General features: G+C 40.9%; 1 protein-coding gene across 1 annotated transcript in view; it reads left to right on the forward strand.

Annotated features, from left to right (window-relative positions):
• MYOM3 (myomesin 3) overlaps window positions 1–21,318 on the forward strand; it is a 198,132-nt gene that overhangs the window by 167,097 nt on the left and 9,717 nt on the right. Inside the window, exons 29-36 of the mRNA XM_073615489.1 lie at window positions 3,946–4,056; window positions 5,819–5,906; window positions 6,943–6,981; window positions 9,486–9,591; window positions 10,763–10,926; window positions 13,438–13,474; window positions 19,072–19,094; window positions 20,618–20,673. Coding sequence (XP_073471590.1) covers window positions 3,946–4,056; window positions 5,819–5,906; window positions 6,943–6,981; window positions 9,486–9,591; window positions 10,763–10,926; window positions 13,438–13,474; window positions 19,072–19,094; window positions 20,618–20,673 — 624 coding nt within the window. The remainder of the gene's footprint in view (window positions 1–3,945; window positions 4,057–5,818; window positions 5,907–6,942; window positions 6,982–9,485; window positions 9,592–10,762; window positions 10,927–13,437; window positions 13,475–19,071; window positions 19,095–20,617; window positions 20,674–21,318) is intronic.

Here is a 21,318-nt window from a genome sequence, read left to right on the forward strand (position 1 = left end):
AACTGATATATTAATTTCCACAATGTATTTTCGTTTTATCTACCCTACTCCTATTAATATGAATGATTGTGAAGTTTGTAAGCTTACTGAAGATCCCACATTTACTTCCTTGAATTCTGTGACATGTATTCACTTTGCCCTGTGAGTAGGCATTGCTGTGTCACACATTTCACAGAGCTGGGGTTCTATCAGATTACTGCTGCCCATCAGATTGTGTGGGGAAGTGACAATCCGACCAAAAGATACCTACTGTGCATGCACTATGTGTTTCAACATGCGTTCCCCGGCGCTATGCATTCCAAACACTTCATGTGTAGCACCCTCTACCTTAGGTAGGTAGGTTCTAGTGTTAGTTTTTTTTGTTGCGGACAGCGCAGGTAAAATTAGGCAGGCCTAGCTGAAAGCTAGGCCTGTTTGTTTTTGATCTGGGGGCTGAGAGTGGTTTGAGAGCAGCAGCAGGTGAATGACATGTGGCTTCATCTCTCTGGCACCTCCCTCTGGTTTCTAGAAGATTCTAGAAAAGAGGTGGGGAGAGAGGCTTGGAGTGGCATGAGGTGTATTTGGGAGCCCTGACCAATCCCCAACTAGGATTGGCAGGGGCAGGCCTCCTATGTATACCCAGGGTCAGCCTGCTGGGGGAGGAGTTGTCAGGTGGAAGAACTGAGTGATGGAGTGTTAGGCTGTCGGGGTCTTTGAGGGAGCCCCTATCTGAGGGGGTGCAACCTTGGGCCAGTGCTCAGAGAGCTGGGAAGGAACCCCTCCATACAACCCAAATGAGGGGTGTCCTGAACAGGAACAGGAGAGTAGAGCGGAGAACATTGCCAGGCAAATCATCAGGAGGGATCCATCTGTGGTTCGGTGAGTGACAGGCATAGTCAGAACATCTGGGAGAGACATGCCAGGAGTGAATGTAGAGCCAGAGGGAGAGACTGTGATGTTGCTGACGTTAGAGATAGGCCGCTGCAGCCAGGAGGGTTGGCAGTGTCTGCACAGGACTGACTAGGACCAGTAGTCCACCTAAAACACAGTTAGCACAAAAAAAAGACTCTTTTCAGTTGCTATTGGGACTGCAGACCCCTGCCAGCAAATGGCAAATCCTTAACTGTTAGGACTATTCAGAGTGGGACCTAACCATGTGCTAGCTGTGTCAAGAATTAGGCATTGTGCAGTAGAGGAAGCAGAGCTGACTCATAAGTGATGTGCTGGAGGAGTATGGAGCTTTAGAGACTGCACATACAGATTCCAAATATCTTTTCATTTGTTTAAAGTCAATTATTTGGGCATCCCATGTTCCCTTTCCGCCTTCTAAGTTTTATCCCCTCAATAAAACAACAAAAACAAGCTGGTGGACTGTTCATTTTTCAGTGAAGAGTGACTGGAAGTGAATGCTGGGCTGTGCAGGATGACAGGTGGAACTTCTATACTCAGCAACCCCACAGGGGCACCACTACACATGATCTGATCGGTAGCAGTAATCTGATAGAACAACCATGTGGACATTTTACTACACCCAGCTATGTCCTGAATTTCAGAGTAATTTTAGCAATACAGTGAGCGTATATAAATAAATATAGTATATTGACATCTGTGATGCTGTTTTTATGTTACATTTTGAAAGAAGCTGAACGCCAGCAGAAGGAAGGTGGCGGAGGCCATGTTGGTACGCCTTGCATTGCTCAGCACTAAACCTTTAGGCTTTCAACATTAAACATGTAAACAGCATGACAGATATCAATATACTATATTTATTTATATACGCTCACTTTATTGCTAAAGTTACCCTGAAACTGAAGATGTAGCTGGCTGCAGTAAGATGTCCGCATTGGTGTTCTATCAGATTACCGCTACCCTTTAGATCATGAAGTGTTTGAAACGCAAAGCACAATGGAACGCATAGCGCATACGCAGTAATGCCCCGTACACACGGTCTTATTTTACGACAGAAAATGTGTGATAGGTGATAGGACCTTGTTGTCGGAAATTCCGACCGTGTGTAGGCTCCATCACACATTTTCCATCGGATTTTCCGACACACAAAGTTTGAGAGCAGGCTATAAAATTTTCCGACAACAAAATCTGTTGTCGGAATTTCCGATCGTGTGTACACAAATCCGACGCACAAAGCGCCACGCATGCTCAGAATAAATAAAGAGATGAAAGCTATTGGCTACTGCCCCGTTTATAGTCCCGACGTACGTGTTTTACGTCACCGCGTTCAGAATGATCGGATTTTCCAACAATTTTGTGTGACCGTGTGTAAGCAAGACAAGTTTGAGCCAACATCCGTTGGAAAAAATCCTAGGATTTTGTTGTCGTAATGTCCGATCAATGTCCGACCGTGTGTACGGGGCATAAGTATTTCTTGATCAGAAAGTCACTTCCGTTACACAATCTGATGGGTAGCAGTAATCTGATAGAACACCTGCCTTCTACAGAGGTGCTGAGAGAAGGCGTTTAAGGGGGCAGAGTCAGTACAGGAATCGCTGCTTGCAGGCAGCAAGGTACCATGAGATATGTAGTCCTTAGAAATTTAAAGTAAAATACAGAGGAGAGGCTGCAAAGCATTCAGGGAATCCAGGAAGTTGTGAAAAGAAACGACCAACAGAGAGGCAAAACAACATGAAAGGAGTTTTTTGAGTACGCTCATACTGGATTGTCAAAAATAACAAATATTTGTATTGTTATTACCATGGTACTGAGGTGGTAGATTTTTTTTTTTTTTTTTCATGGGATCAGGAGGTTGTTCAGCCTTGGGCGCCTAGTGAAAAACATTTAAGTGGCACACACAAATTATGGGTATTGCAAAACTGCACAGTGAGAGGAGCTTAAAAATTGAATCCACTCATTGTGTACACTGTAACATATGGCACAGTCCTTGCACCCAAAAAATATTCTTTAATCAGTAAGCGTCTAACACCTGTCAGGGGTTTGTAAAGCAGAGAGTGGAGGGGTTCAAAAAGCACAGATCAGTAGACAGAGTTCAACAGGAAATTACCTCCCTCCCCAAGCTTAAATCCTTCCATACAGATCTCCCCTCCTCCCACCAGTAAAATGTCCCCTCCACCCAACACTGATATTTTCCCTAGTACAGCTCCCCCACAGTCCAGATCTTCCCCCCCCAAGTACAGCATACCCCCAGTACAGGCCTCCCCCAATACAGGTCTCCCTCCCCCATACAGCACCCCCTTATACAGATTTGCACTCACCAGTACAGGTCTCCCCTCCAGACAGTACAGATTTGCTCCCCAGTACAGATTCTCATCCCAGCACATCTCCCACCAGTGCAGATCCTACAGCCCCCCATTACAAATCTTTGTACAAATTTCCCCACCAGTACAGCTCCCCCCCAAGCAGAAAGGGGTGTCAGGAGTGCAGTGCCTCAGATGCGCAGCAACTGTCAACTCTAGCTGGCATCACCACAGACACTCTGGGGGTGGGGGCTTGGGCCCCCCTATCCCCTGCTTATCTACACCCCTGACTATTACAATACAGATGTTATAGAATAAAAGTGCATGTTGTGACCATAAAAATCCTTTAAATAATTTATGCATATGTATTTGCCAGTAAGACCTTTACTTTTTAGCCATACACTATAACATTCTTGTATGCAGATCATAAAGGTTAGAGTTGTGATTGTGATAACAGCTGCAGAAATCTACCACTATAATGGAAATGCTATTTTGGTTATGAATTTTATTGACTCAAAAAATAGTGGGAAATGTGCTCTTTGATCATTACACAAATGGGCAATAAATCAACATCATATTAGAAAATGCTAGATTACCTGAAAAAATGCAAACACCATTATGACACACAGATCAAAAAATACTAGCATTGGTAAATAATTCTGTTTTAAGGTGTTTCATGGTCTCCTGGTCAACTTGATAAAACAGCCTGACTGAAATGATAGAGTTTTGTTGGCTTTACAGCAGTTGTTTTTTGCAGGTGAAAAATACTAAAACAGAGACCACGCTCAAGTGGTCTGTGGACAAGAAACCACTATCTAATGGACAATTTGATAATCAAACTGGGTCAGGGACACTTGTAATGAAAAAGGTAAGTTCAATAAAAGGAGATGCTGCACTCATAACAAGCAATATATATCTTATTAAATATTTTATACAAAGAGTTGTATTGTACTTATCAGATTGCTGGGCTTTACCATGGGCTGCAATCAGACATTTGCTAAGAAATTGTCACAAACATTTTTCTAGCTATGCAGATTGAAATGAATGCTTGTATTTTATATGTGTTATTAGCCATTTGCACAGAAGACACTCCTGACTACTATCCTGGGAGCAAAAGGCTATTGGCCAACAGTAAAACAGAGGTACCCCCACAAACACACATATCCAATACTTAGAGAATGAGTATTTTTTTCACTTAGCTAAGGAAATCTGGTCTTCACTTCAAACACCCAGTTATGCATGGTGGAATGTTAAAGATATCTAAAGCTAAAACCTATTTTCGGATAGTGTGGAATAGTTAAAACACCTTTCAGGTTTGTACTGCTGTCAGGGGTTTTACTCCTTCCCTAGACTATACAAAGTTTTTTTTAAAAAAAGGTTTGGGCTATAGATGCACTTTTCTAAATATGCATTTGATTATTCAAACCAAACACAGATTAACTGAGCTAAGGGCACCCAAAGTCATAAACGTATCATTGTCTGATATGGCTTTCTATGGACACTAGGTCTAGGACCTCTACAGACAACCCCAGGAAAAGTAACAGTTGGCTGTGTTAGACCAATCCAGTTTCCATTAATTGTGTTTGTTTACCACATAATCTGAAAATAATTAGAGCCCAAGACTTGAAGCCTTCCTAGTTTTACTATAATGCAGTCAGACTGATGCTTGAGAGTCGAACTGCTGCTCTCAAGTAGTAGCCAGGGTCTCCAGCGGTCTGGCCAGTCCATCTGCATGCTGCTCCGATTATGAGGGCTGCACAGCCAAAGCACTGTTTTTTTTTTTTTTTATTTCAACGTTGTTTATTGAATATTTCAAAAATAAACATAGTACAAAGTACAGAGGGTATTTTGATATACACATTCAACCAATATATATCCTGAAAAGCGTTTTTGTGTATTTGCTATCAATAAAAAATCTTCATAAACAAATAAAGGCTACTCAACGAAGTAACCTAGTAGGTCATCAAGATTATTTGGGCCATATAGACCAACATTTGTCGAATGGTTTACATTGCATAGAGTTAATCGCTGAGACGTTCGAATGTGTAGTTTCTGTGCACGGCTTTAGTGATGTCTGATATGTTTATGGCTGTGGTGGTTTGCCAGTTGCGTAGGATCAGTAAGCATGTCTCTAACAGTATGTGAGTTATGACTGGTCTGAAGTCGGTTTGAAATTTCTCTATGTTTAAGTGGAGGATTGCTAAAGCCGGGTCCGGGCTGTGAGCATGCTTAGCCAAATCACTGTTGAATGGAGCAGTGTGCAAAAAGGGGTGTCAGAACGCTGGAGACCCTGTCCGCTGCCCATGTGTGAGAACAAGTGGCCTGACTCCAGTGTGATGCTAGCTATATTAACCCACACTGCAACACTTAAAATGGAAAAAATACAAAAAAAAGAGAAAAGCATATTTACTAATGTATATTCAACCTGGCAAATTTATAGGTAAAAAAGGGAGGCATCTGTTGGCTTCAAAGTAATACATTTTTGTATTCCAATCATCCACTGGAAAATCACCTCATTAATGTTTAGTAGTGGAGATAATGAAATAATGACATTTAACTACTTCATCAACTTCTACACCTATGATTGGCAGATTTTGCATAAGAGTCAATCTGTGTGTAATTATACCTAGTTTACAAATGAAGATAAAGGACTTTACAAAGCCGTGGTAAAAGATAGCAGGGGAGACGACACGACTGAAATGGATCTTACCAAAGAAGGTAGGTAATGATCATCATTCAACTGAAGACTATGTAAGTTTATTTGTTGTGCACCTTCAAGGAAATGGTTTTATCTCTTTTTATACAGAAATATTGCTTATTCTTTCTTTTATGTATTATTACACGGAATTATTACATATTATTAGTTATTAAATGAATGTATTTAAAGTATTTTATTGCAGACTATCTCGATCCTCCTAGTCTGCCATTGTGACTGTTGCTTTGGGAGAGGTGATCCATTTTTGGGTTCCCTCACACAGTATTTTCCCCATGGTTTTTTTTTGTTTTAAAATATATTAACAAAAACAAAACCTTCTATACAACTAAGCTTACATAAAACTACAGGTTCCACGCGCTACAGTATACTAACATTCATACACACACATATTACGGCCAATTTACCTACCAGCATGTCTTTGGAGTTTTGGAGAAAACCAAAGTACCCAGAGGGCACCCACACAGTCATGGTTGAGACTCTATGGCCCCTTTCACAGGATAAGCTCAATCGGATCCGCCTGTCCGTTCTTCAGGCGGATCCGAGCAGGCCATCCATTGACTCCTATGGGCAGCTGAATGTCAACGGAGAAGTGTCCGCTGACACTCATCTGCCATCCGATCCGCTCAAGACAGACTTATGGCGATATGTTAGCCACCCATCTTATCGGATCGGATGAGATCTGATGAAAACGGGCACGCTGTTCGTTTTCGTTCGATCTCTCCATAGAGATCAGCGGGGCTCTGACAGGCCCCTCCCCGCTCACAGACCTGTCATCCACCGGCTAAGTGGAGATCAACAGAGCAATCTCCCGCCGAGCTGGCGGACTCCGCTAGCTCATTATGCCTTTGTGTGAAAGGGGCATAACTGACGAACCTAGTGCTGCCAGGCAAAGGTGCTAACTACTGTGCTGCCCTATGAGATACTTTTATCTGTTCACTCCTTTAACTTTTTCCTTACACAAACTAATCTTAGAATGCTCTTTTGTTAATACAATTTTTAATAATTTCTTGCTGTTTGTTCACTTTTTATCTTTTTTAGGTTTTGAAGATATAATGCAGGAAATTTGTAGAATAAGTGGTAAGTGTTTAGACCATGCATAGAAGAATGTGACTGTGAGTGACTATGGTGGCCGTGATTCAACATTTTGGGGTCAATTTATCTTTTTTTTAACCAAGATTAACACAACTTTTACCCAAGATGTAAACATTTTTCAATTTAACTTTGTGAATCTTGGGTAAAACGTAAATAAACACACCCTTTTGTTTGTATTTTGTTTTGTAATCTTTATATATCTAGATACACATCAAAATGTTAAACAAAGTGAAAAAATAATATTAACCTTAAAGCGGTTGTATACTCTTATTTTAAATTTTTACCTACAGGTGAGCCTATTATAAGGCTTACCTGTAAGTAAAATGAATATCTCCTAAACTTGTACGGTTTAACCACTTCAATACCCGCGTATAGTCATATGACGTCCACAGATGGGATCTCCCATCCTGGGTGGACGTCATATGACGTCCTGGGATTCCCGGCCGTCTAGGGGGCACGTGCGCGCCGCCGGGAACGCGCACGCGCGCCCGCCGCGTTCCTCGGGACCCGGTGTGTGTGCCCGGCGGCCGCGATGTCCGCCGGGCAGTCGCGATTGCCCGTTAACCGGGCCAGCATGTGGATCTGTGTGTGTGAACACACAGATCCACAGCCTGTCAGCTCTGAGGAGAGCGATCTGTGTTCCCAGAACGGAGGAACACTGATCGGTCTCCTCCCCTAGTGCGTCCCCACCCCCTTCAGTTAGAATCATTCCCTAGGAAACATACTTAACCCCTCCCCGCCCCTAGTGGTTAACCCCTTCACTGCCTGTCACATTTACACAGTAATCAATGCAATTTTATAGCATTGATCGCTGTATAAATGTGATTGGTCCCAAAAATGTGTCAAAAGTGTCTGATGTGTCCGCCATAATGTCGCAGTCACCAAAAAAAATCGCGATCGCCGCTAAAAAAATTAAAAATATTTTTTTTTTAAAAAATTCCATAAATCTATCCCGTATTCTGTAGACGCTATAACTTTTGCGCAAACCAATCAATATACGCTTATTGCGATTTTTTTACCAAACATATGTAGAAGAATACGTATCGGCCAAAACTGAGGAAAAAATGTGTTTTTAAAAAAAAAAATTGGGATATTTATTATAGCAAAAAGTAAAAAATATTGTGTTTTTTTCAAAATTGTCGCTATTCTTTTGTTTATAGCACAAAAAATAAAAACCGCAGAGGCGATCAAATACCACTAAAAAAAGCTCTATTTGTGGTGAAAAAAGGACGTCAATTTTTTTTGGGTACAACGTCGCACGACCGCGCAATTGACGTTTAAATTGCGACAGCGCTGAAAACTAAAAATTGGCCTGGGAAGGAAGGGGGTGAAATTGCCCTGTATTGAACCGGTTAAGAGATATTCACTTTGCATGCAGCCACTGACGTCAGCGGCACATGCCCTGTGAATGCCCGGCTGAAGATCCGGCAGACGCTGCTGGACCTTGCCGGGAAGAAGACACCCGCATGCATGCCACTCACAGCACCAGAACCGTGAACCCGGAAGAAACGCAGAGGGCAAAATGTCAGCTTCCGCGGCGTGGACCGGGCTGCGATACAGGGACCTCATTCTAAGGTAAGTATTTCATAATGAGCTAGTATGCGGTGCATACTAGCTCATTATGCTTTTGTCTTACAGGGTTTTTTTTATTTTTTTTTTTTACATGTGCGGGTATACAACTGCTTTAAAGTAGAACTAAAGGCAAAACTTTTTTTTATTATTATTTTGGATAGAATAAGTGAAGGTTATAATCCCTATCAGATTTTTTTTTTGCCATCTTTGTCCCATTAGGGAAACTTCACTTTATGTCCCATATCCCATATCCAAAAGAGGAAGTGAGAGGAAATCCCTCCAAAGTGAGGGAATCACTGGTTGACACAGGGGTTATTTACCAGAACTAGTCTCCCCATTGGAAGATTTCCCTTCTTTTTCTGCTCTAGCGATGATGCAAAATTTGTGATTTTCTGTGATAAAGGTAGATAGGATAAAGATGTTAGGTATCTATTTACTTGGCGTAACATCATCTTTTATATTTTACCAAAAATTAGGTATAATATAGTGTTTGTGTGCACTAAAATTCATTAAAATGTTTTTTTTTTTTTTAATGCGATTGAAAAACTGCTGCACAAATACTTTGTGACATAAACTAATCTAAATACCCACCATTTTATCCTCTAGAGCAGGGATCTTCAAACTATGGCCCTCCAGATGTTGCGGAACTACACGCCCCATGAAGCATTGCAAAACTCTGACATTCACAGGCATGGCTAGGCATGATGGGATTTGTATTTCCTGAACAACTGGAGGGCCATAGTTTGGTGACCCCTGCTCTAGAGTCTCCGCTCAAAAAAATATATAATGTTTGGGGGTTCTAAGTAATTTTCTTGCAAAAAAAAAAAAAGTAAATTTTTACATATATGTGAGAAGTGTCAGAATTGGCCTGGGAGTCAAGTGGTGAAACTGACCAATTTCATGTTGTCTTCTACAAGCAATGTCTGCCTCCCCACTGAAATGTAAAGGCACAGCTGACGGAATAAAGATTTACAGCGATGTGAAATATTTCATGGAGAGCATGAATCCTGTGTGGCACCACAAGTATGTTGATCAGTATTCCTTTAACTAATAACTAATACAATTAGCTGTACCCTCATATAAGTGTACATTATTTAAGTGTTACTAAACCCAGGACACTGCATTCACTATATCTGGTCTCCCACAGTACACACAACATGGAAATGTAATTATTTTAGTAAATATAAACTGCTAAATACCTTTTCTCATCAGCAGTATATAGCAGTCTTGTGACTTCTATCAGTGTCTGGTTAAAGCTTGTAGGAGGAGTTTTCATTCTCCTCTGGTTGTCCTATTAGGCTGCAGGACCCCTGACTTTCTGTCTGGACAGTGCTGATTGGCTGTGTGCTGATCACATTGCATCCCAAAACAAAAACAAAAAAACTCTCTAGCAGTACACAACAAACTGAGCATGTGCAGAGTTCCTCCAAGGCTTTGTGCTAGCAGGAGATGGATAGGGGATTGTGGAAGGAGAGGAGGATTAGAGAAGACAGGATTAAGCAACCTTTTTCCATAATGCAGAGGATTAACCCCTTAGGCTCCACAGTGAGCATAACAAGTACGCTTCACTGCTTATACAGACTGATTTTACTGTTGTGGGTTTTGTAACACTTTGAGCACAGAGTGCTCATTGTGGCCAAACTGTCTGTCCTTAATGTAAAAAATGTATCTCAAAGGAGAGTGCTCTTTACAGCAACTTTGATAATAACAACAGCTGGCCTCAAATTCTTTGTCATTGGTAATTTTTTGCTTCAGCTACCGTAAGGCAGATACTATTTATACATGATGCCTTTTTCTGTGGTAGGGCATTATGTATTTAGATTTCAGGGAAAATATTCTACCATGTTAAAGCCAACATGTAATCACCTAGTAATGCACTGAAAATTCCTTGAAGAAAACAGCTCATTTGCAACCTCAGGTTTCTTGTTAGTTTCAGGGCTGTGAATTAGTTAATTGCACAGTAACTGGTGAGACTGCCCTGGAACTAGCATGCTTCCTGGGAGCTGGAATTCCAAGAGGAGTGCTGCAGTCAGAAGCTTCTCACTCAGGTGTCATGATGATTGATTTATGAATATCTTCCATAGTTTGGATGATTTTGATTATGAATTACAAAAATAGCATTATATAATTTGAAGAAAAACATTCAGTTCATTAACATTTAAAAAAATATTATTTCATTATTTATTGCAAACAGAGATAAGAAATTAAGCAGTACAGATCGACTTAAATCAGGAAGCACAATGGAACAGGTTTGGCTGCACATTACAAATCCTAAAGATTCAGATCGGGGCTTGTACATGCTGGAACTGTCTGATGGCAAGGACATTCATAAGCGAACGTTTGACCTGAGTGGTAAAGGTAATATCAGCTAATTTACCTCCTAAATGTTTAAGTTGTAACTGTCCAAAAGGAAGCTGTAGACATTCACAATGGTACCTAAACCATATCTAAACCTAAGAACCAACATTTCATATATCGCAATTTACCAGTCAGATGTGGTGGCTGAATTTTTCTTTTTTCAGAAACGTTATAGCAAGTATCACAATTTCTCCTGTAAACTAATGTCCTACCCCCCAAAAGAATGGAAACAAAGAGAGAAGGACATATTTGTAGTCAAGCCTGGGTAACAGCTGTGGCTGCCTCCATAGATATAGTGGAGTGAGTGAGGGATACGAAGTGTGTTATTCTCAGTATCACTAGGTAAAAATAAAGAGAAAAGGCCTGAAGGCTTATGCCCTGTACACACAGTCGGATTTTCCGATGGAAAATGTGTGATAGGACCTTGTTGTCAGAAATTCTGACCATGTGTGGGCTCCATCACACATTTTCCATCGGATTTTCCGACACACAAAGTTTGAGAGCAGGATATAACATTTTCTGACAACAAAATCCGTTGTCGGAAAATCTGATCGTGTGTACACAAATCCGACGGACAAAGTGCCACGCATGCTCAGAATAAATAAAGAGATGAAAGCTATTGGCCACTGCCCCGTTTATAGTCCCGACGTACGTGTTTTACGTAACTTCATTCAGAATGATCGAATTTTCCAACAACTTTGTGTGATCGTGTGTATGCAATACAAGTTTGAGCCAACATCCGTCGGAAAAAATCCTAGGATTTCGTTGTCGGAATGTCTGAACAAAGTCCGACCGTGTGTACGGGGCATTACCATCCAAGGACTGGTAAGCTCCAATATTTTAAACATGTGTTGTGCATATTAGCGTAAATTCACAAAAGCATAAGGTATGCAGTACAGTATTTGACTTTGAAGCTCTCATTAGCTCAGGTTAACAATATGGGTGCAACGGATCGTCATCGATACGTGACCCGTACGGATCAAGCTCCGCGGATCGGGACACCGGCGATCCGCGGAGCGCTCTGTGGCCTCGGCCATAGGAAGGGCCGCGGCTTCGGCCTAGCTCCGGAGCGGCAGCCATCTTGGTACACCCGGAGGCCGTTTAGCACGTGATCGCTCCGTCAAATGACGGAGCGATCACTTGTAACAAACCGTCGTCATGTCATGACGCCGGTTCCTCTCTCCCCTCTGTGTACTGATCTGTACAGTGGAGGGGAGAGTTCGGATGTCAACAATGCCCTGCCAATACTCTGCAATGCCCTGCCAATACTCTGCAATGCCCTGCCAATACTCTGCAATGCCCTGCTGCAATACTCTGCAATGCCTTGCTGCAATACTCTGCAATGCCCTGCTGCAATACTCTGCAATGCCCTGCTGCAATACTCTGCAATACTCTGCCATACCCTGCCAATACTCTGCCAATACCCTGCCAATACTCTGCCAATACCCTGCCAATACCCTGCCAATACCCTGCCAATACCCTGCCAATACCCTGCCAATACTCTGCCAATACCCTGTCAATACCCTGCCAATACTCTGCCAATACCCTGCCAATACTATGCCAATACCCTGTCAATACTCTGCCAATACTCCGCCAATACTCTGCCAATATACCTTGCCAATATACCCGCCAATACCCTGCCAATACTCTGCCAATATACCCCCAATATACCCTGCCAATATACCCACCAATACCCTGCCAATACTCTGCCACACCCTGTCAATAGGAAGATTGTGGATATTACAGTGGGGGAGATTTTTTTTTTTTTTTTTGATCCGAAAATGATCCGAACCGTGACTCCTGACCCGAGGAACGATCCGAACCGTGAGTTTTTTGATCCGTTGCATCCCTAGTTAACAATCACAATAACAATTAACATTTATATATTTTCTGTATGTAAAAGTCAAGTCATAAAGACTATCAGGTTCCTAAGGTACCTAAACAGCCAGTGATGAATTTTTGGGGTTATTGGAGACTTCTTTTAGCATCAAACGACCAGCTCTTGGGTTGAATTTGCTGGGCTGGCCATTCCTGGACAAATTAGAAGTTATTTGAAGTCTACACTACTTGTAGATTATTTTTCCCACAGTGAAATGGGAAAGCCACACAGATGTTTTTCAAGTAGAACCTGAAATTGCGCTGACCTACTAATTTGAACTCGTGCTACTTCCAATGAAGTAGCACAATTTCAAACAAGCATCAATGTGTGCCAGGGTTAAAACCTGGAAGCTAATTGGCTACAATGCAGAGCTGCATCAGATTTTGTGTTCACCAGTTTTAGTAAGTCTCCCCCACCATGTCAGTTTAATGTGTCATTTGTTCAAGTATATCATCTTTATTGGTAAGAACTGTATGAATCAAGATCCAATGTTTGCCTGTACCTTTTCACATAATATATTTAAAATTTAGCCATTGTCTTGGAAATACAATAATGTTTTACTGTTATGAAAGTGAAAATTACATTTATAAGTGCGTCATATTTTTTTTTATATATACTTGTCTTTTTTTTAGTATTTGATGATTTATTGGCAGAACAGCAGAAATGCAAGTAAGTATATACAATATATAGTTAGACCTGGTTTATTAAAGTAAAACTCTAGTCAAACACCTGTATTCACAAATACATATACTGTATATTTACTAGTGATGACTGAACCTGCTTGGGTTCAAATTGTGAGCTGTAATGCAAATCATATTGAAGTCAATAAGACGTGAATCTTGAAAATCGCCCCCCAATCCCCAACCCCTGAGCCATACCAGGCAACAAGCCTTCAGCGTGAGGAGGGTATTTTGGTAGGGCTTACCCTGGTAAAGCACCTTGTCCCTATGAGCCTATTCCCCACATATCTGGGCCGGTGTATATGGGGATCCACAGGGCAATCTCAGACTCAGTCAAAGGATCCGTAAATATGTTCAGCTGCTATTGTCATGTATACATCTTTGCACCGTGCACGACCAGGACAATCACTCTGTTACATCCCATCCTGGTTTGACTTTACTAATTCTTGGTATAATACAAAGAGTGTTGTGACCATAGACATTGAATGCTAAAGTGGAACTTCACTCTCTCAATCAGCATTGACTATTTTGAATCCTTATGCTGCTAGCATTAGTAAATAGATAGGAAAGTAGATCATATTTACTTGTTTTACATTTTTTCTTTTACATTACTTTAGTTACGTCCTGGTTTTTAGGCTTAGGCAAATTATGTCATACATCCCAGGAGTCTTCAGGAGGGGAGGAGGGGTTTACTCACCTTAGCACTTCCTGCTTGCATGCATGAGCTAAGAGCAGACGGATTCCAGGAAGTAATTGCTACATGAATCATTTTCCCTTACTCAAGATGACCACGGCCAGAAATTCTAGGTGTTGTTTTTCTAAGTAATTTCTCAACAAAATAAAGCATGGTGACATAGATGGGGGGGGGGGAATTTGCTTTGAATATTAACCATTTCCCACCCATAGGACGTCATATAATGTCCTTAGGTTGAAGTGGTAATATCTGAATGATGCCTGCAGCTACAGGCATCATTCAGATATCTTTGTTTTCAGCTGGCGATTCCCTCTAATGTAAAAGCCATCCTAGCGACTATTTAGCCACTGGATTGCTTTTACAGGTAGCGGGAGGGGACGTTCCCCCTCTCACCTCCTGCTGCCCTCTGATGCCTCTCCGGGCTCTCCCGTGCGATCGGAAAGCCGGAGATCCGTTCTGGCGGTGGTGCCAGATTACCATAGAGCTGGTCGAGGACCGTATGGTCCCCGACCATCACTATGATCCTGAGAGACCAGAAGTAATGTTATGATGTCACTTCCGGTTCTGGCAGATGTAAACACTGCCATTTTTTACCTTTCTTTGCTTTCCAGGGTAAAGGAGATATCTGGGGTCTTATTGACCTCAGATCTCTCCATAGAGAGGACCTGTCATGCCTTATTCCTATTATAAGGCATGTTTACATTCCTTGTAATAGGAATAAAAGTGATTAAAAAAATAAATAAAAGGACAGTGTAAAAATAAAAATCAAATAAATAAATTAAATAAATAAATAAATAAATAAAATAAATAAATACATAAATAAATAAAATTTAATAAATAAATAATTAAAAAAGCAAAAGATTTTAAAGCTCCCCCGTCCCCTCGTGCTCACGCGCAGAAGTAAACGCATCCACAGGTTGCGCCCACTTATGTAAACGGTGTTCGCACCACACAGGTATCGCCGCGAAAGTTAGAGCGAGAGCAATGATTCTAGCACTAGACTTCCTCTGTAACTGTAAACTGGTAACCTGTAAAAGATTTTAAAGCATAGCTTTATCAGCATATCAAGGAGTGTGCTCAATTTTAAAGCATATGTTAGGTATCTATTTATTTGGCGTAACATCATATTTTATATTTTACCAAAAAATTGGGTTATACAGTGGGTAAAATAAGTATTGAACACATCACCATTTTACTAGGAAAATATATTTCTAAATGTGCCATTGACATTAAATTTTCACCACATGTCAGTAACAACCCATGCAATCCATACATACAAAGAAACCAAAACAAATAAGTTCAGAAATGAAGTTATGTGTAATTAAATGGAATGACACAGGGAAAAAGTATTGAACATGCTAACTGAAATGTATTTAATACTTCATACAAAATCCTTTGGTGGTAATGACAGCTTCAAGATGCCTCCAGTATGGAGAAACTAGGGCCTCCTCTATCTTTAGTTCTTTTCATAGATTTTTTTTTTATTGGATTCAGGTCAGGTGATTGACTGGGCCATTCTAGCAGCTTTATTTTCTTTCTTTGAAACCAATTAAGAGTTTCCTTGGCTTTGGGTTTAGGATCATTGCCTTGCTGAAATGTCCACCCTTGTTTCATCTTCATCATCCTGGTAGATGGCAGCAGATTGTTTATCAAGAATGTCTTGGTACATTTTTCCATTCGTACTTCTTTCAAAGATATGAAGTTTGCCATTACGTATGCTGAAAAACAACCCCACATCAAGAATGTCTTGGTACATTTTTCCATTCATCCTTCTTTCAAAGATATGAAGTTTGCCAGTACGTATGCTGAAAAACAACCCCACACCATGATGTTTCCACCTCCAAACTTCACTGTTGGTATGGGGGTGTTTTTGGGGTGATGTGCAGTGCCATTTGACCTACAAACATGGTGTGTATTATCATCCAAAGAGTTACATTTTGGTCTCATCTGACCAGACTATATTCTCCCAGTATTTTACAGGCTTGTCTAAATGTTGTGCAGCAAACTTTAAACAAGCTTAAATGCTTGCTTACCAGTTGCCATCATTATACTGCGGTAGGTCAGCAAGATCCCACGAGCCGTTGTAGCTATACGTTGGCTCCTTTAAGCGACATAGCATGCGCTCCCACCCAGTGCACTGTGGGGGTGCCGATGCTCGTGGCCGATGGCTGCAAAGACCGCCGGCCATGAGCGATCCCGGGCACGAGAGGCAAAATAGGGACATGTGTGTGTAATCACGATCTGTCATTTCCTCTAGGTCAGCCCCTCCCCCCACAGTTAGAAACACAAACAGGGAACACAGTTAACCCCTTGATCGTCCCCCAGTGTGAACCCTTCCCTGCCAGTGACATTTTTCCAGTAATCAGTGCATTTTTATAGCACCGATCGCTGTATAAATGCCAATGCTCCCAAAAATGTGTCAAAAGTGTCCGATGTGTCCGTCATAATGTCGCAGTCCCGATGAAAATCGCAGATTGCTGCTATTACTAGTAAAAAAAAAAAAAATAATAAAAATGCTATAAATCTATCCCCTATTTTGTAGACGCTATAACTTTTGCGCAAACCAATCAATATACGCTTATTACGATTTTTATTACCAAAAATATGTAGAAGAATACATATCAGCCTAAACTGAGAAAAAAATTTGAAAAAAAATGGGGATATTTATTATAGCAAAAAGTACAAAATATTGTGTTTTTTTTCAAAATTGCCGCTCTTTTTTTGTTTATAGCATAAAAAATAAAAACCCCAGAGATGATCAAATACCACCAATAGAAAGCTCTATTTGTGGGAAATAAAGGATGTCAATTTTGTCTGGGTGCAGCGCCGCACAACCGAATCGCAAAAAATGGCCTGGTCATTCAGCAGCCAAATCTTCCGGGGCTGAAGTGGTTAAACATGCATTTTCTTCAGCAATGGAGTCTTGCCTGGTGAGCGTGCATACAGGCCATGGCGGTTAAGTGCATTACTTATTGTTTTCTTTGAAACAATTGTACCTGCTAATTCCAGGTCTTTCTGAAGCTCTCCATAAGTGGTCCTTGGCTCTTGGATGACTTTTAATTCTTTTCACTCTGTCAGAAATATTGCAAGGAGCACCTGGTCATGGCCGGTTTATGGTGAAATGACATTCCTTCCACTTCTGGATTATGTCCCCAACAGTGCTCACTGGAACATGCAGAAGTTTAGAAATCTTTCTGTAACCAATGCCATCAGTATGTTTTGCAAAAATAAGGTTGCATAGGTCTTGAGTGAGCTCTTTGCTTTTACCCATCATTAGATGTTTCTTGTGTAACACCTTGATAATGAGACACCTTTTTATAGGCCATCAGTTGAGACTAAAAAATCTGATATTAATATGTACTAACAAGGGGCAGGATTGCTTTCTAATTACTGACAGATTTCAGCTGGTGCCTTGGCTTTCAATGCCTTTTTGCACCTCCCTTTCAAACAAATGATGATTTTTACATGTAGGAGAGAAATGTCAGAATTGGCCTGGGTGGAAAGTAATTATAAATCAATTACATAGCCCTTTTGGTTTGTGGTGCTCAGATATAGTGTAGTTCTGCTTAAGAAAAAACAAGATCATCAACAATTCTTAGGCCTACTTATTGTTATGTTAAATCTCCAAATCTTTTATTATCAAAAGTGAGTACACCCCTCATATTTTTGTAAATATTTTATTATATCTTTTCATGTGACAACACTGAAGAAATTACACTTTGCTACAATGTGATGTAGTGAGTGTACAGCTTGTATAACAGTGTAAATTTGCTGTCCCCTCAAAATAACTCAACACACAGCCATTAATGTCTAAACCGCTGGCAACAAAAGTGAGTACACCCCTAAGTGAAAATGTCCAAATTGGGCCCAAAGTGTCAATATTTTGTGTGGCCACCATTATTTTCCAGCACTGCCTTAACCCTCTTGGGCATGGAGTTCACCAGAGCTTCACAGGTTGCCACTGGAGTCCTCTTCCACTCCTCCATGATGACATCATAGAGCTGGTGGATGTTAGAGACCTTGTGCTCCTCCACCCTCCATTTGAGGATGCCCCACAGATGCTCAATAGGGTTTAGGTCTGGGGACATGCTTGGCCAGTCCATCACCTTTACCCTCAGCATCTTTAGCAAGGCAGTGGTTGTCTTGGAGGTGTGTTTGGGGTTATCATGTTGGAATATTGCCCCTCAGCCCAGTCTCCAAAAGAGGGGGAATCATGCTCTGCGTCAGTATGTTACAGTACATGTTGGCATTCATGAGTTTCCTCAATGAACTGTAGCTCCCCAGTGCCGGCAGCACTCATGCAGCCCCAGACCATGACACTCCCACCACCATGCTTGACTGTAGGCAAGACACACTTGTCTTTGTACTTCTCACCTGGTTGCCGCCACACACACGACACCATTTGAACCGAAAACGTTTATCTTGGTCTCATCAGACCACAGGACATGGTTCCAGTAATCCATGTCCCTAGTCTGTTTGTCTTCAGCAAACTGTTTGCGGGCTTTCTTGTGCACTGACAGGCTGACCCCCCACCCCTTCAACCTCTGCAGCGATGCTGGCAGCACTCATACGTCTATTTCCTAAAGTGTGATGAGTTATTTTGAGGGGACAGCAAATTTACACTGTTATACAAGCTGTACACTCACTACTTTACATTGTAGTAAAGTGTCATTTCTTCAGTTTTGTCACATGAAAAGATATAATAAAATATTTACAAAAATGTGAGGGGTGTACTCACTTTTGTGAGATACTGTATATATATAGGAACTGCATGAGAGAGCTTTTGTCAAGTAGAACATTTTGTTTTTAATAAAATGTTTCTTTAAAAATGTATGCTATTCATTCTATGTATCAGTATGTGAAACATGAATATTTTATTTTCTGTTTTCTAGGGAAGAAGAAATAATAGAAAAAAGTAAGTAAAAATAAATATTTGATATAAATAAGTCCCACCAACATACATGTACAATTGTATTCCTAGTAGAAAAAAAAAGAAGTTTATTACTACATTACTTTATTACACAATGACCATAATGGTTTGCTGTAAAATATAGATAAGTGACAGCAGAAAAGGACCAAGTGATACATCGGGTCTGCCCCATTTTACCTTGTTGTCTGAGTGCAGATCTTTTGTCCCAAGCATATTTAAGTTCCCCAATTATTATACTCTGAGGATTATTTTTTGCACTGCAGCTTTCTCATCTCATTTACCAATTTTCCAGCAATGCCAAATCATGTTCCATGTTACAAACACCACTTAGAATATCAACCCTATTGAAATCATTTGTGTCCTCAGCAAAAATACATACCTTACCCACCAATCCTTTAGCTACAGCAAACAGATTAACTAGAACAGGACCTAGTACAGAGCCTTGTGGTACAACACTAGTGACTGGTCTGCATTCTGTATGAACCCCATTTACAACCACACTCTAGTATCTATACTTTAGCCAACTGAACCAACCAAAAGGTTAAAGTCAGGCATAGATGGATCGGATCTCGGCTGGTTTAGTAAGGACCAGCCGGGATTTGATCCATCTGTGGGCAGACTGGTTGTACTGATGACGATCCAACAATCGACTTCAGTACAACCAGCCTGTAAGGTTTTTCGCATGTGATTACTGCCGACGACTTTAGCAGCTAGCAGTAATAGTGTTCTGTCAGCAGGGAAGGCTCCCCGTGCCCTCCTACTGGCAGAAAACAAAAGAGCTGTGGGAAGGATTCCCCCGTCAACACTGAGCTGATGGGGGAAATCGGGTGATTTTCTTTCCTGCAACCTGTGGTTGCAGGAAAGAAAATTGCATCATTTATGTCTTAACTAAGTCTTAGCTTGTGCAACTTTTTTCTGAGATCATTACCAAATGCTATACTGAAATCAGGATAGGCTAGGCCCACAGTATCACCCTGGTCCAAAGCAACAAAGATACTCTCCTCACTACAAGTGCCTCAATTTTTTGTGTAAAACAATAAAAATGAACCACTTTGTTGTTACAGCTAAAACAATGGCTTTACAGTTCAGAAATAAAGTGCAATAATCCTCAGCGAGCGAATTCTTGCTTGACATAGAAACACTGGTGTAGACTACTCGTGCAGACAACATACGCTAGAACTCTCACTATTGAATATTGCAGAGAATAAAAATGGTGTCACTGTGCCCCATTTCCACTGCCTACCACCCAGGCCCACCACATGAGTACATGTAGGATTCTTTATTCTGATCACCGTAGAACAGGGTTAGGCAACCTAGGGCCCTCCAGCTGTTGTGTAACTGCATTTCCCATGAGGCATTGCAAGGCTGGCAGTTACAATTACTCCCAGAGGCATGGTGGGACTTGTAGTTCTGCAACAGCTGAAGGGCCCCAGTTTGCCTACCCCTGCTGTAGAAGAATGGTGAGTTCACACCTGCTCTGGTAATCCGTGTGTTTATGATACTTCCAGATCGAGCTAAAGTGGTCCGAGGTCTTCCAGATCTGGCAACAATAATGGTAGACAAGGTAAGTTTATTAATGGTCATTGCCTTGGAGTTCATAATATGTGTTCATACTATAATATACAGTATATTGTAAAAAATAGATGCTAACACTATGCACAGAATCTAAAATTTCAGCAATAAAAAGCTAAGCTTTTCTACAAATTAATAAAAAATGTATTTCATTTGACTGAGAGTGAAGGGCAGAAATGCCAAGAGTATTCAGACAATATAGATTTTTTTTTTTTTACATATAATGTACTGCTACCATTATGAATCACACTAAAGGGGTCTATGTATAAAATGTTCAAAGTGGTCAGGTTTTAAGGGAGTTCTCTGGTTACTCTATTCTCTTTCATTTTATAACATCAGCATTGTAATAATAATACAAACAATAGTTATATTTGACAAATATAATCATACTTTAAAAAAATAAAAATCTCCTTTCATATTGTGAGTTCTGCCTGTTCCACAACTGCCTGAAATTACTCCATGCTTTGCAGCGTCTCCTCTGCTCATTTCTTTGGTTTACATTTGATTTCTAAGAACTACATATCCCATGGTCTGTAGTTGGGAGACAGCAGGCTCTGTGAAATGTGTGACACAGCATTGTATATACACAGAGCATAAAAAATGTGTGTTACAGAATTCAAGGAAGTAAAGCTGTGGG

This window comes from Aquarana catesbeiana, linkage group LG02 (assembly GCF_042186555.1).
Source record: "Aquarana catesbeiana isolate 2022-GZ linkage group LG02, ASM4218655v1, whole genome shotgun sequence".
NCBI classification, from domain to species: domain Eukaryota; kingdom Metazoa; phylum Chordata; class Amphibia; order Anura; family Ranidae; genus Aquarana; species Aquarana catesbeiana.